This window comes from Stegodyphus dumicola, chromosome 7, assembly GCF_044657685.1.
Source record: "Stegodyphus dumicola isolate Sdum_Otavi_A_Nest chromosome 7, ASM4465768v1".
In the NCBI taxonomy this organism is placed as follows: domain Eukaryota; kingdom Metazoa; phylum Arthropoda; class Arachnida; order Araneae; family Eresidae; genus Stegodyphus; species Stegodyphus dumicola.
Genome location: NC_140774.1, coordinates 57101448 through 57118071, shown reverse-complemented (window position 1 = coordinate 57118071; position 16624 = coordinate 57101448). Strand labels below are relative to the sequence as shown.

At 32.7% G+C, this 16624-nt stretch overlaps 1 protein-coding gene across 5 annotated transcripts in view; it reads left to right on the top strand.

Annotated features, from left to right (window-relative positions):
• Window positions 1-16624, top strand: part of Mctp (multiple C2 domain and transmembrane region protein) — a 312273-nt gene that overhangs the window by 229680 nt on the left and 65969 nt on the right. For all 5 annotated transcript variants that reach the window (XR_015042007.1, XM_085820253.1, XM_085820255.1 and 2 more), the window contains exons 4-5: window positions 8043-8151; window positions 11151-11373. Coding sequence is in view for 4 of the 5 variants with exons in the window: in XM_085820253.1 (XP_085676379.1) it covers window positions 8043-8151; window positions 11151-11373 (332 nt within the window). In the remaining variant the exon portion in view is untranslated. The remainder of the gene's footprint in view (window positions 1-8042; window positions 8152-11150; window positions 11374-16624) is intronic.

Sequence of the window (16624 nt, the reverse complement as noted above, 5' to 3'; positions counted from 1 at the left end):
TCGAAAATCGAAAATTTTTTTAAATGTAAGAGATTTGTCGCTTAAATTAATTTTTCATTAAACAAAAAAACAAAATAGAATCGCATATTATTAAAAGAATTTTATTGATAATTCAGATTCTGAAAACAAGAACATTGTTGTTATAAAAAACAACATATTTCATTCAACGGGGGCCAACTTAGGCGCATGAACTTATAACGTTGCGCGCCTCTAACTAGCACGCAACCAAGAGGTGACTGTGAAAGCTTGTATAAACCACAGAGTCTTATAAAGGGTTTAAGTCCCTTTTTATTCAACGTACTAAATTACAATTGCGTCCTCTTGACGCTTACAAACTGTGCCAACTAGGCAGTCAAAATAAAAATAATAACCTGAAAAGAAAATAAAGACAAGATTCTAACTACGAGGCTCTCTAAAATAACTAACTCACCGCGTTTTACAAATACCGCAGCTAATTCAGCAGACTCGAAGCTCACTGGAACAATTACAACTACTTCCCGCCAAGCACATAGGCCGCAACGCGGGGTTCTTTAATTCTCGATTTCTACCTCCGCGCTCGCTAAGTAAGAATAACTCTCTCTCACCGAACTTGTTTCCTTCTATTTAAATCATACTACTTCCGCTGATAATTTGAATGCTTGCGCGTTCTACTCAAATTTACATATTCTGGCATTGGCAGTTCCAGGGGAAAGTAAGGCTTGACAGGAAAGATAGTTTAAACTTAAAATAAATGTTAGTTAAAATAAATATAAACCCTACAAACTTTTCAACATAAAAATATTTGAAGCATGTTATGGATAAAGGTTTATTTGATTATGGCAAAGTACTCGATGGTTATTTGCCTAAGGTGAAGGATGCCTTCGTTCGAGGACTGCCTAACGGAAATTAGCTTGCATACATGTTACACATATGGAAAACTAAGAATATCATCCTGGCAACCAGCTCGTTTCCCGGGATTCGAACCCCGGACAGCTCCACCAGTTGTTCCGTTAGACTCCGCTCAGTCCCTGGTGGGCTGTCCGATAACGGAAAATTTCAAAATTTCATATTAGAGGAAAAGTAGTAGCATAGTATAATTCGAAGTTATTGCCATTTCAGTAATGTGAAGAGATTTCAAGAATGTTTAATTATTTTATTTAGCTTATGACAAACTAAATAAAATAATTAAACATTCTTGGAATCGCTTCTCTTAACATACTGGTAGTTTGACCTGCATTCAAACCCCCGTGAACAAGCTGATTGCATGGGCGTTTTTATGGTTTTAACTTTTTGCAGTGCGAGATTGTTTCCCTTAAAAAAATCTGTCACTAAAGCATACCTCCCCTTAGACAGATCGCCTTCACGTGCTTAATAATCTAACAAGCCAAACCAAACACAACCCGAGCGAGGACTCGTAGTCAAGGCACGTCATCATGAAAAGCTAAATAAATTGTCTCATATTCACATTAAACATGCGCAACAAACATTCGCTAAAACTGGTATGCAGGCAATCCATTCATCAGGATTTGAACCCGCTTCAAACTATTAGTATTCAACGATTTTACCGCTACTTCGTTGGCGGCCTTTTGTAGTATCTATAAGAAAAGTAATCGCAAAGACACAATCATTGCGTACTGACGGATGAACTAAGTTCGGAATTTAAAGAATAACTTTCATTCGTGCTATTGCTGTTAGCATTGACATTTGGACAGATGTTAATTTATTTTAAATTCTTTTAATGTAATTAATTTATATCTTTAAATAATTGATCTTCTGACTGTAATTTTTTGTGCGCAGTATATCTAACCCTTCCGTACACTAACTGTTTTAATTAATTTACACTCCATTAATTTTAAGAGATTTTATATCGATAGATTTCTTTCCAAAAATTTTTCAAGGATTACATATTTTTTTCTTTAGATTTCAAAACATTTTGTATTTAAAATCTTAATAATAAAATTTTTAAAACAAATACTTCTAGAAATTCCTTGGGCGTATTCATTTATTCCATTTAGTTGAAGTTTCGAGTAGAATATCTTCCTTTCAACATTCATATAATTTTTATATGTCAGTTCGCCATTTCTACGGAGCATAGAGCCACACATACGAGTACAAAACTCAGGCATGCTGAAAGCACAGTTTTAACATTTAAGATTGTAAAAAGAAGAATATAACATTATAATAACGCGCATTTGAAATACGAAGGCAAACAAGAAAGCTGGTTGCAACATTTTATATTGTTTCCTGACGAATCAGAAATTGTAATCATTTTTCAATACAAAAATAAAATATTTGATTCTATAACATATAGGCATAAAGGCGTCCTCCGTTACAATTCTTATTTTTTCTTGTTTCTACTAAAATTCGGCAATGTACTATAACAACGTCGGATCCTGTTTGACTTTCATTTGTATAAAGTACCACAAGGCAAACAGTTGTAAAACGATTTATCTTCTTTCACAAACTTTTAGTCGGCACACAGATAATACATACCTGCTGTCTGACAAAGATACTTCACTCTAAGGACTTTTTCCTAAAGTGCTCTTTTGAAAGAGACTTCACACCCTATTTTAACTTTGTGTCAACTGACAGCCGCCTGCAGAAAGGTAGGGGAAGGAAGACCAGATCGCGTCGTCTAAACACGTCTTAAGCAATCTTCGCGAAATTCGGGCTTCGTGTATACACGTCTTAAGCATTTTTCGTGCGATTTGAAATTCGTGTAAAGACGTCTTAAGCATTTTTAAAGAAATTCCAAAAACGTTTAAACACGTCTTAAGCAGTTAAAGGGTTAATTAACTTAAGTCCCAATTTGTATCTCACTGAATGCTTCTATACTGCCTTATCTCTCATGTATTAAGAAACTCTCTTACAGTATTTCAAGTCACCAGCTCCAACAATTTCCTAGATGCTTTGGCATTTTCACCTCTCGATTGGTTTCACGCACACTTAATGTTCATTCTAAATTTCTAGCAGCACTCCCAACTTCAAAATTTTTTATCATTGTTTACATTATACGTTTCACTTTATGGCTTGCAAAATTAATAAATACCCAAATTGTTCCATAAGGGATAGGGCCTTCGGCCCAGGTACCCTGGTACCTTCTACCGCGAAACCTTAGCGGGTGCAACACAAGGAATTGCATTATACGCCAAAGCGCAGAAAATAAGACCGCTTTCCAGCAAATTAGTGGCCACACATTGGAGGTTGCTAACTATTGGGAAGCCTGATTTAAAAGCAGTCCACATTTCTGCAGTGAGTGATGCAGTAATGCACTTCTCATCATGGAACATAAAAGTGGAGTTACTTGCAGTATAACTATCGATGCTGCGGCCAATGTTACCCTGACCCGAAAAGATTTAGCTGAATAGTTAGATGGGAAACCCATCTGTCCGCCTCCCTGCATTACCCTCTAGACTGTGTTTGGTGATAAAATCGAAATTCATAGAAAGTTCAACATTAACATCACGTTTGGCAATGCTGCCTACCATCACACGGCATATGTAGCAGATATTATTGACATACTCAGACCTTTCTAAAGAGATATAATTATTCCTTGGGCTATAACGAACTGCATTTTGCCTCTAAAAACATAACCCTGTTTGAAATTGAAGATGGGATTAAATCCGTCCACCAAATCGTAGCTGAAGAAGACATCACAGTACCAACAAGAACAGAATTTTTACCTCCTGCATCCATAGCTAAAAAGATAAATTTCTAGTACGGCATAATGGAGTATCTCAAGAACTGGAGCAGCCTGAAAGGAGTACTATCAACGTAGGCACTCGTCGACCTATCTAAGAGCGTCATCTCAGTAAGAGTTGCTAATTCCAGTGATAAAGCGAAAGTCCTTAGAAAAGGTGAAGTTGTTGCAGCATGTACTCCAGTAATCTCAGTTAAGTAATCCAATAGTCCGCCAATCTCTTCGAAGAACTTAACATCGGAGTTATTGCAGAATGCACAACTAAGCGATGGAGGGAGGAGTGCTGCCGAGCGTATCATTTAAGAATTTCAAGATGTCTTCTCCCGCACATCTTCTAGGGCAGGATCCGCACATCTCCCACACATCTTCTGGGCACTAATTTGACTCCGCATAGAATTGATACGAGAGATCGTCGACCATTCAAGCAATAAGCAGAAAGTCTCATGACTGCTAAGTAGGAGGAAGTAGGACAGCTTCAAAAGGACATACAGGAAAGCGAAGTTATCGAGCCGTCAGCAAATCCTTCGGCCTGGTCAGAAAGAAGAATGATTCAACTAGATTTTTGCATTGGCTATTGCCGTTTAAATGACACAACGATGAAAGATAGCTACCTTCGTCGCAGAATCGACGACATTCTGGACACTCTTTCTTCGAAGCAAGTGGTTTTCGACGCTTGATGTAAAGAGTGGATATTTCTGTTGATCAAGCAAAGACAGCCGTTTCTACCGGAAAATGACTTTGGCGGCTCAAGGTGATGCCGTTTTGATTATGTAATGCGCCGGCAGCGTTCGAACGTTTTATGGACGCAATGCTGAGACGTCTTTCTTACGAATTCTGTCTGATATACCTGGATGATATCATCATCGTCTGGAAAGCTTTAGAAGAACATTTAGAAAATATTAGGAAAAAGCTTCAGAAATTGAAGGAATCAAGTCTGCCAAAAGTTAAATCCTGCCAAATGTAAATTGTTCAGACAGGAAGTAACTTCCTTTGGATATATCATCTCTTCCGATAATGTGTGTACGGATCCGTAAATGTGTCATCAGTTAGACTGAGGACGCCATGAAAGTGTTCATCAGCTGAGAGGTTTTCTGGGACTTCGCAGCTATTATAGGGGATTTGTGAAGGAATTCTTTCCCATCGCAAAGCCCCTTTCAGAAACTTAGAGAGAGCAAGCAAAAGCTCTTGTGGACAGTAGAAAGCGATGGTGCATTTAACAAACTGAAGGAGGCTTTAATATCTTCGACAATCCTGATGGTTTAATGGTTTTTTTAATAAAAGGTTTTCAATTCTGCCGCATCCGAAGTTCGACAAACCGTTAATTCTTGACACGGATGCGAGCATTGGCGTTGTCAGTGCTAATATGTAAACGATAGAGAACGTGTCTTGGCACACTGGAACAAGTGACTATCTAAGCCGAAGAGGAATTACCTTCAACTGCTTTCAGATCGTGCATTCAGTGCGCATTCTGTTTACTGCCGCGTTTAACAAATCAAGTACCAAGGGAAATGTTCCTGCCTAGTTATTTTAACCGGTAAGGTGGCTTAGGTAAAGATAAGAGAACACCGATTTAATATTAAAAAATTAGCGTTGAATTAAATTTGAATTTTTCCTAATTCTAAATACAGAATGTCTGTTTCTTAATATTCTTGTTAGATCATTACCTGTTGTCATGAAGTCTTTAAATAAAAGAGAGAAAATAGACTCTTGAATAATAAAAAATGTAAATTAATGCATTATGAATATCAGTATTAATTTTAAATCTTTTTTACTGCAATGAATATATGCTTTATGTAATCAGAATAATAACACTTGTTAATAGCAATGTTATTAATAGCTGATTTATTTACTGAAATATTGACTAAAATATACATACTTTTTACTTTGATAATTAAAGTGAAGGAAAATAAAAATTTAAGATGAAAAATAACATTTGAAATGTCCAAATGTTTCAAGTTTTACATTAAAAATAACGATCTTAGTTTGAATTGAAATTTGTAATTTTTTTAAAATGCGATAGAAAAAATGAGCAATTATGTAATCTTTGAACGGATGTATTTTTGTGAAAAAAATTGGAATGAGATTGTAGTGAAAATTCGTTTTCCTGAGATAAATGTGTTATACAATAAAAGCTCACTATGCTGGATATCTGAAAATTGCATATAGTTAAGTGTATAAAAAATTCATGTTAGAAAAGCCAAATGAATGGAAGAAATTTCCGACCAGAAATTGTAAGCAATTTCTTATCAACTTAAATGTCAAAAACCTGCATTTAAAATTTTATAAAATTGGGAGGGGGAGTTACGTATCAGACATACATTCTTTTGCCAAAAAAAAAAAAAAAAAAAATCGAAGCACCAAGAAAGCCTTTTCCGATCATGACGAAATGTGGTATGCAAAATATCTTGATCAAACATGCAAATGATCAATTTCAAGGCAAATGGCGCATTTCTAGTGCGCAAATCGCAAAGTTATACAATTATAAAATAAAAGAAAAATATGCACTTACATTTTTTCAAATATTTAACCACCTGTTTATTGATAAGTACCACAAAAAAAAATCAGAATCATTATTTAGATAACATCTTTGAAGACATCTTTGAAGGAATTCGAAGATATGAATTAAATTTTAAAACGGCGCCGAAATACACAAATTGTCAGTAACCAATCAGGGATCTGATTACAGCTCATTAATGCACAAATATTCTATAACCAATCAGAGAGCTTATTACATCACGGCTAGAATTAAAATTATTTAAAAATTCATACATAATAAAATCATTTTTTAAAAAAATGCAAAATTAAATTGTATTTTAATATTTAACAACCATAAATAATGTTTAAAACATTAGATTAAATTTATACATATTAAAACGAATTACTTTTAAAGTCACAGCCAACTCTATAAAGGTAAAGAGAAAGAGATCGACTCTTTCGATCACGTGACCTTCCGAAACTGATTTCGCTTCAAGGCCATGATACAGTCAACTGTGTTTTAAAGTAAGGTGATGTCATTAATTACATCATCCACAACATTAAAATTTCATAAAATATGATAAACAATAAAATTTTTAATTTCAAATAAAAATGCAAAATTAAATTGATTTTTAATATTTAAAAGCCATAAATAACATTTTAAACACGGAATTTATGCACAATAAAACGCATTATTTTTAAAACAAAATGACAACAAAGTATCGGTTACTATAAATAACTTATCCAGCAATGGGTTTACCGTAAGTTGTTGTACTCGCCAAAGGAAAATCGCCAAAAATCCGTGCAACGGTCTACCAAAGTAGCACCTAAAAGAAAAAAGGTTTCTGAAATTAAACCGTCATAAATATCGTTTATGCCTGAGATCTTTTAAAATATTTAGTACATCAATGATTGTAATAAAAATTTAAAGAATTTATCTTTCTAACTCGGAATGGATTATCTTGAATATTTTTCTCTCTTAAGTTTTACAATGGTGATCAAAATAAAATACAGTTTAATCCAATGAGCAATATTTAGTCTAATACAATAGTTATATTTTTAATACAATAATTTTGTGTATGGTTTATATCTAATTTAATATAATTTTTTTTTTGTACTTTTCCGTTTTGCCGGCGCAAGCGATAAAGTCGCCAATAATGGTACAACCGATGCCAAACGGAATATTCTCGCTGGTAACCTTTTAAGCCTCATTTTCAAAACAGGTCGCAGCTTTTTCTTATCGGATTGATTGTTTCTTTCAATACTGGCATATAATTACATAGAATTTTTATCAGATAGTTCAGTTTTATGTCTAAGGCCATTTTCGGTAATTAAGTCAATCAGGATGCAATCACAGCGCTTAACCCGAAGCCGAAAATATAGAAAAGGTAAAGTCAAGTGTTAAATTCATCAATTCTAACGAGAATGCATTAGCAAAGTAAAGCACTGCAGTTTTACATAATTTCTGAGTAAGCTATTCGTACGAATTGAAATATTTCTTGCATTTAAACTTGTGTTCCAAATTAAGATTTAACTTGAAATTAATGTAGATAATTACTGAGAGCATTAGATTTTTGTAGAGTAGTTTACGTGAGATGGGATCGCTTGGTGTCACGTGATATAAACCGGCGAATCAGGATGTTGAACCATGAAAGCATAGTAAATTCTTAAATTAATGTCTTTTTACAAATTTATTGTCTTTATTTATTGGCTTTTTATAAAATTTTAAGCGATATTAAAATGTTTATGCCTTCGAAAAAGGAATTCTTAGAACTAACATTTTTTTAATATTTTTTATGTGTATACTGTATGTTGTCGCCAATAAAGTCTGCTTGGCGAGATTTGCGCCGGCGAAACGGAAAAGTACCTTTTTTTTTAACCTTTACAGGAGGATGGTCTTATCAAACAGAAACATGTTGTCCTGCGTCAGCATGCATTTTATCTCCTCGAAGTTCATCTCAGATTTGGGAAGGACCTTCAGGCTAGAGATGCGTGTGGTATGTATTTTATAAGTCCTATCCTGTGCACTGTATTTCAATTATTAATATACTAAAATATGAACTTCGTACATATTGTATATTTTGTCATATACAAAAATTTCAAAGAATATTTATACTGTGATTCGCAGCTGTTTTTCTAGGTTCACCTTAGTTGAATATCCATGATCTAGGCGACATTAATATTACTTTTATAAACACTTGAATTATTAGCAAGTAGAATGTTATTTTTATTAAAACTAGCCTATTACTTTTGAGTCACTGTTTTTTTCTTTTCCAAAGAATTTGCTAAGATCTGATGTTATGGTTAACAAACTAACATACAGCTCATCTTAAAGATGCACAAGTTTGTTTCTGTATTCGGATTTCAATATTTTCTTTGAAAAAAATTCATATTCACACATTTATGATATTAAAATTTGAAGCAAAATTTTTAAATATGTATTTAAATATAAAAATTCATCTTCCTGCTTTATAGGCCTTTATGATATACTGATTGGAGAACACTACCTTTGTGTATTGTTGCATATTTAAGTTTAGTATTCTAAACATTCTATTTCAAAAATGGAGCCTAAAGAACTCTGAATTACTATTGAAATTTCGTTAAATATTTTGTGATGGGGTTTCTGTTTGGTGACATAGTCTAAAAAATAAGGGTACTTTATGATACTTTATGATTATCCTCCACCAAAAAGTTGCAAACTCGTTAGTGACTTCATTTGCAAACTGGTTACTGACTCTAAAGAGAAGTTTTTGGGATATCTTTATACCTATTTCAGTAGTGCACCCAGTGATACCTATTTTCTTACATTTTTCTTTTTACTTGCAAGAAACACAAACTTCTTGGTTTTTCGATGTGTTGTTCTTCCCATATACACAGCAATCCACTTTTGCTAAAAAAAAAAAAAATTCGCGAATTGCATAAACACAACATTACACACAGTCTCAGCACCAAAATCCTAAAACGAGGTATTTTTAAAAAAATGCAGCATGGTGCCGTTAAGTTGGCCATATTATGCTTTATGCAAGCTGAGTTAGAAATTCCCCAAAATATTGATATGTTTTTCCTATTCTTCTGACACCAGTTGTTGCGGGGTTCGTAGATTTGGAGTGAATAACGACGACACTTGATTAAGTATCGAAGCACACTTTATTTAGCCAATATTAATCAGGACAGCTCCAATAACACTTACTTTTTACAGTCGTCGAAAATCTTATGTATTTAGAACCGTTTGAAAAACAAAATTTTTAGATTTAATGAAAAGAATTTTTTTAATTAGATTAGAACTTTTTACTGAAAATAGTGAACTTGAAAGGTAAGACCATTCTGTTATCTAAGAAGATTCATTAATATTTATCTAGACAACAACAACAAAAAAAAAAAAAAAAAAAAAAAAAAAAAAAAAGAAAGAAAGAAAGAAAGAAAGAAAAAAAGAAAGAAAGAAAAGAAAGCTAATTTCAACTGTGCTACAAATTAATATTAGTATCTTCTTTTAAATCTGATATTTGATTTTATATGTATAGTACACACACACACACACACATATATATATATGTATATATCACTCTTATGTGGGTCATTAATTTATCTGGTTTAAATATGTGAAAATTTAAATATTACCTCCATAGAGAAATTAAAAGTGGACAAGTAATGTTAAAACTAAATAGGAGAAAATTCAAATTAAACTCAGTTATTGCACTTCTTAAAATTACATCAGTAAATATGGATGGTAATTTTAAGAAGCAGGATAACTTAGTGTAACTCTCTCCTATTTAGTTTTTGACATTAATTGCCCACTTTGGATTTCAAAAATTTGGAGATAATATTTTAGTACATGAACTATATCTGCAGCATCTGCCCAAGATCTTATCTACTTAAGTACCTATTTCACCTTATATGATAATTGTCACAACTAACATGTATCAGTTAAGTTATGACTTGGAAATTTTTGAATTCCTGTGGAGAATAAACAAGTTCTGGCTCATTATTCTTTTAAGTATTATAAAAAATATAATATGAGTATAAAAGAAAGTAATTTTTACTTTAGCTCTTACTAGATTTTCATTTAATATTTGCTCTGTATGCACAATTATCACAATATCTGAAAAAAAGAAAATGGAGATTTGTAGTCTCAATCAAATATGCCCTGGATAAGTGCCTTTTTGTAGCAACCATCCTCTTAGGGTTCGTACAAATAGGGAAAAGAAGGCGTCGCACAGTTCATAGTTTCTTCATCTGTCATCCTTCATATTTTAAGGTGGGGGATGTAAATTTGGCCATTGTTAGTTATCGGGGAGAACTGAGGGGGCTTCAATTAATGCCATGGAGTTGGTAAATGACTACTGTGTGTTGCAACAGAAATACCTTTTGGAGACATGGTGTATTGCCTCACCCGTACTTTTTATGGGGTTTTGGTGGGGGGGGGGAAGGCTGAGAATAATCAGAGTGACTAAATAAGGTATGAAATGTTTAGATTCCAGTATATATGTTTGATTTTTTTAATATGGCAACTTAAATAATTTAATGAAATTGAATTTATGTAAATTATAAATTTAAAATATATTGCTTAAGTTTAAAACAATAGGAAGATATTTTAATGATGTAAAGATCAAAGAAATTAGATAAAACTGCTGTTTATCAGACTGGAAACTGTCCTTTTTAAAGTTTGAACTTGGGGAGGAAGAAAAAATTTCTTCAAAAGAAAGGGGGGAACTTAATACAAATATTAAATATAAATCTAGATATTTTAGGGTTTTACCTGGAAAAGGAATAAATGTGAAAGTTATTTGGAGTTAATCTGTTTTGTCAATGACGTGAGAAGCATCTTGCTGGAAGTTAATCAGTAAATTGTATTGTTTCAAATTCTCTTCTTTATTCTTTGTTGCATTTATAGAGTAAAATAATTATTTTGTTTTGTTTCTTAATAAAATCAAGACTTTTGTACTTATTAACTTACTTTAGTATTGTTTTTATGCTTTATTTTTAACAAAATTTTTAGGTACTAGTGACCCATATGTTAAGTTCAAAATTAGTGGAAAACAGTTGTATAAAAGTCGCACTGTCAATAGGACATTGGAACCATATTGGGATGAATTCTTTACAATTCCTATAGAAGATGTATTTGAACCTTTGCATCTTCGGGTATATGATTATGATTTTGCATTCCAAGATGATTACATGGGTACTGCACAAATTGATTTAACTCAGTTAGAACTGAATAGGTAAGTTTGTTTCTAGAAGAAATTTTAATTCTTTAATTTTAATTGGAAATTTTAATTTAAATTTAATAATTACAATTTAATTCTTAAATTCCTTTTTTGTAATCAGATTAACACTAGTATAGTATATTTATGGATTTATCATATCTGTTGATTTTATTATCTATTGTAATAATGTTGTCATTGAATATGAAATATATTAAAGAATAAACAATTTGCAAAACTTTAAAGTCAGAAATGTGTAAACGCAACGTATTAATTTTATTTAAAATGTGTTTTCCCGACTGGCAACAACAGTTTTTTTTAGAACGATAATATTTTTTTAACTGTAAGTTTTTGAGCAGTAATGTTGACGGTAATGTTTCTGAATAAAGCAAGTATTTAACAATTAATGTTTGACGGAATGTGTTTTTAATAAAGGAACTAATTAAATGCTAACATTTCAGAAGTGGGATAAACTAGAATTATTATCTAGATTTAACAACGTATTGCCTTAACGTACGCTAAGCCTAAACTGAATGTGGAAACTCGCCAAAACTGAAAGTAGAAAGGTACGTGAATTTATAAACTGTTTATGTTATGTCTAAGTATTAAACGGAAAGAACTTAAGTATAATTATTGTATTATTATTTGAAATTTGAAATCTAAGATGGCTTATTTGGCAAGAGGCAAAAAATGTGATTTAAAAGAACTTGCTTTGGAACTTGATGTAGATGTCCCTTCTGATATTAAAATTGTAGGCTTAAGAGATATGATTTTGAATAGTAAGAATTATAACGAAGACTTTACTAAACAAATGCTAGATAGAATTATAAATGATCGTTTAGACAGGGAAAAGTTAGAAATTTTAGAAAAAGAAAAAGATAAGCAAAGAGCATTTGAAATGGAAGAAAAAGATAAGCAAAGAACATTTGAACTTGAAAAATTGAAAATAGAAGCGGAAATCAGAAGTAGTAATGTAAATGATTCTGTTCCTTCTAATGTTAGTAGAAGTAATATTTGTGATATGAGTAAATTAATGCATAAGTATGGTTTGAATGAAGGTGATATAAGTTTTTATTTAGTTTTATTTGAGAGACAGGCACGACATATTGGGTTAGAAGAACAAAACTGGGTTTCTCAGTTGTTGGGTCTATTGCCTTATGAAATAACTCAATTAATTGCCTGTGAATCAGAAGAGAAAGCTAACGACTATAAGCACGTTAAACAACTGCTACTGAGAAAATTTAAGTTAAGCCATGAACAGTTTCGGCAAAAGTTTGTTGATCATATTAAAACATTGCGTAATACGTGGAAGGACTTCACGTTTGAATTAAAAAATTATTTTGAAGAGTGGCTTGCTGGATTAAATGTAACAGATTTTGACTCTTTAAAACAACTTATTATTACTGATTAATTAAAGAAGGTCCCCGCTGCTATCCGAGACCATTTCATTGATGATTGGTCTAAATTCATTAATCCTGAAGAGTTGGCTGAAAAACTAGATGAATATGAAAATATTCGGGCAGGGATAAAAGTACTTCAAGTAGAAAATAAAACTTTTAGGCATAATTCTAAGCCCAAATCTGGTTCTAAATTTTACGAAGGATCCTATAATCAGTATTCAAGACAAAGAAATGTTAACGATTCCATGCAGACAGATGGTAATTTCAAAGTGGGTTTTAAAAACAGTTTTGATAATAAATACAATCTGAGAGATAAGTTTTATAAAACAGACGAAAGGAAAAGGGAATATAATCCTGGCATCCGCAATGAAAAGGGTGAGCCGAAATGCTTTAATTGTAATGATTATGGACATATAGCGACGGATTGTCCTCAGCCTAAAAAAGAAATTATTTGCAGGAAATGTAATGAAAAGGGTCATACTTTTAAAAAGTGTACGTCTAAGAATCCAGACTTGAAAATGTTAAAAATATCCGTGGACCAGAATTCAGGTGTTTCACCAGCTGTATATTTAAAGTATGCTCGCATCAATAATGGAGAAGAAATTACTGCAATCATAGATACGGGTTCTAGTTCGTGTTTATTGAAACAGTCTGCGGCTAAGAGACTGAATCTTATTATAAAACCTGATGTGGAGGAATTGTTTAGCTTTGGGAACCAGAATAAACCAGCAGCTAGAACATTGGGAAAAGTAACTGTTAACTTAGAGATTGATAATGTGAAGGAAAGGACATTACAGTTCTAATTGTAGGAGATGAAACGCAGCCATACGACTTATTAGTTGGTCGAACATGGATTGATTTACCGCATATTGCATACGCCAAGATAGGTAATACCTTGCACATACGCTATGCTAATGACTGCCCATTTTCACAGTTGCAAAATGATAGCAACACTCCGCGAATTAAACTGAAGGCTTCCCAAGAAACTCAAATCGAAAGTAATACGGTTAATTTCGTGAAAGTTAAAACTGATGAAATAAATAATGGTTATGTTTTAATAAGTGGATCGGAAGATGACTTGGGCTCATTATTGGAAGTAATACAGGGAGAAACAGTGATACCAGTTACTAACTACAATGATAAAAAGGTAGAAACTCTGGACAATGATGGAAAGTTTGAAAATACAAATACTGTAAAAGTCACTAATTCCAAAAGTAGAAAATCACTGAAAAGGAAAGGGACTTCAAAGAAAATCGTTAAACAGAATACAAGTGAAGAAAATAAGTATCCTGAAGAAGAAGCTAGAAGTGATGGCATCAATAATATTAAAGAATGTAAGTTATTCAAGAAAAGCATTATAATTAAAAGCTTAAGAAATATAGTAATAAGTGTAAAATTACAGCACTTGAGAAAGAGTTTAATACAGGGAAAGAAAAAAGTTTACAAAAAGAAACTGTAATAGATAATTTTACTGGTGAAGAAACAAAATTAAAGGGAAATAAGTTTTTTGAGAAACAAAACAAAAGACAAACGGAGAAAGATATTGCAAAAGGAAATAAACCTCGGGAAGATGTAAATCCATCTGCAAAGCAATCTAAGATAAATGAGGGAATAGACAAATCTCCTAAGAAAGTAATTACTGGTAAAAGAAAGCATCTAAAAAGGAAGAAGTTAAATAAGAGAATTGAAGATATGCAGATGAAAATGAAAGCAAATTATGACAAGAAGAAAAGTAATTCTTTAACATTCGAACGAGGAGAAATAGTAGTTATGAGAAGAGTACCTAAATCAACTGGAGAATCAACCAAAACACAACAAAAGTATCGAGGACCTTTGGTAGTTACAGAAGTTTTACCAAGTGATACCTATAGAGTGACTCAATTAGAAGAGAAGGTGAAAGGACATTTCTTTAGTACGACAGCTCATGTGAGCCAATTAAAGTCATGGCAGTGTCAAACTGAATCAGAAGACGATGATGATGGTGATGACTGGGGATAACGATAACAACACGCCTCATATTACTAAAACTAGGACACGGAAAAAGAAGGTGAATCTATATGACAGCTAAAGACTTTCGAACTATAAACATTAATATTACAGATTTAATTTTTTTAAATATAAGTTCTTAATGTTCCGAGGTCGTAACTAAGTCAGGATGCTCAAATGTAAACGCAACGTATTAATTTTATTTAAAATGTATTTTCCCGACTGGCAACAACAGTTTTTTTAGAACGATAATTTTTTTGAACTGTAAGTTTTTGAGCAGTAATGTTGACGGTAATGTTTCTGAATAAAGCAAGTATTTAACAATTAATGTTTGACGGAATGTGTTTTTAATAAAGGAACTAATTAAATGCTAACAAATGACTTCCATAATAGCGATGGGAAGATTAGGTATTCATTTGTAATCCCAAAATGATAAATATGCAAGGGAACATAATAGCCAATTAACTACAAAAGAAATGTTATTAGAATTGCCATAAATATGTTTTAAGATTTGATTTTGGTCATTAGTTTGCTGTTTGTCTCATGCTGAGGATCGTGGTAGCTGTGTCTGTAACCTTGCTGCTGTGTCATTAAACTCGGGGAGCAAACTGAGATCTGTTGGTTAGAAACTGAGTTTTATTCCTCCAAGACCAAAAGAGCAGTTAATGACTTCAAGGCTATTATCTCGATCTTTCTTGGTATGAGCTGGTTGTTGCTGAGTTATACATCTCTTTCCCAGGCATTTATAAGAAAGGACAGTATTACTCGTTACTCAATAGCCATGTTATAGATTTAGTTTTAAGCCTCTGAGGATTAATCTGTTTAATTGTTGTGTTGCTATAGCAGCTTGGTTGCAAGTGCTCATCTGGCCTTCTCATGGAAGTGGCTTTTATCTGCCAACACAACAGATCTCCACTCTGCCTTTCTATAAACTGTAGCTTGATGCCACCATGTCGCAGATGGTGGTGATATTGAAGCAATAGGTCAGCTACAGTGCATCTGGCTTGGTACTGTCCCTCAAGTAATTGGTTTGTTACAGTTCACTGTATCATTCTTGAGCCGACAAAACTTGAATATCTGCTGCATATGCAGTGCAATGTATCACAGATATGTGGCAAATACTATGGTCTTTGCTTTGTGTGGTGGCTTGTTTGCAGCTGCCTCCAGCCTTCTTGAGACCTTCCCATCAGAAAATACTTTCAAACATACAAAAAAAATACTTTTTTCATACAAAAAGAAAATACTTTTTCACTACCTTATTATATGATTCAAACTCAGCAATCTGCTGATACTGCCTTCTTCATCTCTTTGAAGGCGTTCTGGACTCGAATCTCACTTGCATTGCCCAGTATAAAAGATAGATAAAGCACACAAAGGTTGCATCATATATTTAAAACATTGCCTGATTTGCATGTTCATAGTGGCACTACTAGCTTCAAAGTTATTTGTCAATAGACATCATCTTTCAAATGTGTAAACATGCCTCCTAAATTTCATTTATCTAGCACAACTTCTTGGTGTTGGGATTTTATTTTCCATCAGTGTACATAAATTTTACACATTTGGAATATATATGTTTAGAGGTGGAGGTAGCAGGTTATCTTAGCTTGCAGTATGTTCTTTTCTAAATGGTATTTTCTTAGGTAATTCACTTTTCATTACTAGTTATCATCTGGTACAAGAAGAATTTGTTTCTGTCTAAACAAGCAAAGATGTGCATATGAGGACTCAATCATCAGTCATGAAAATTTTTCTTAATTAACTCATCAGACACCCATTTGGAATATTTATAAACATATCCTAATTTATTACATCGTCTAAATTAGTTTGTAGAGCTGAGTTAAATTTTTCCTTAATCTCTGATGTTATGAAAAAGGATCTTG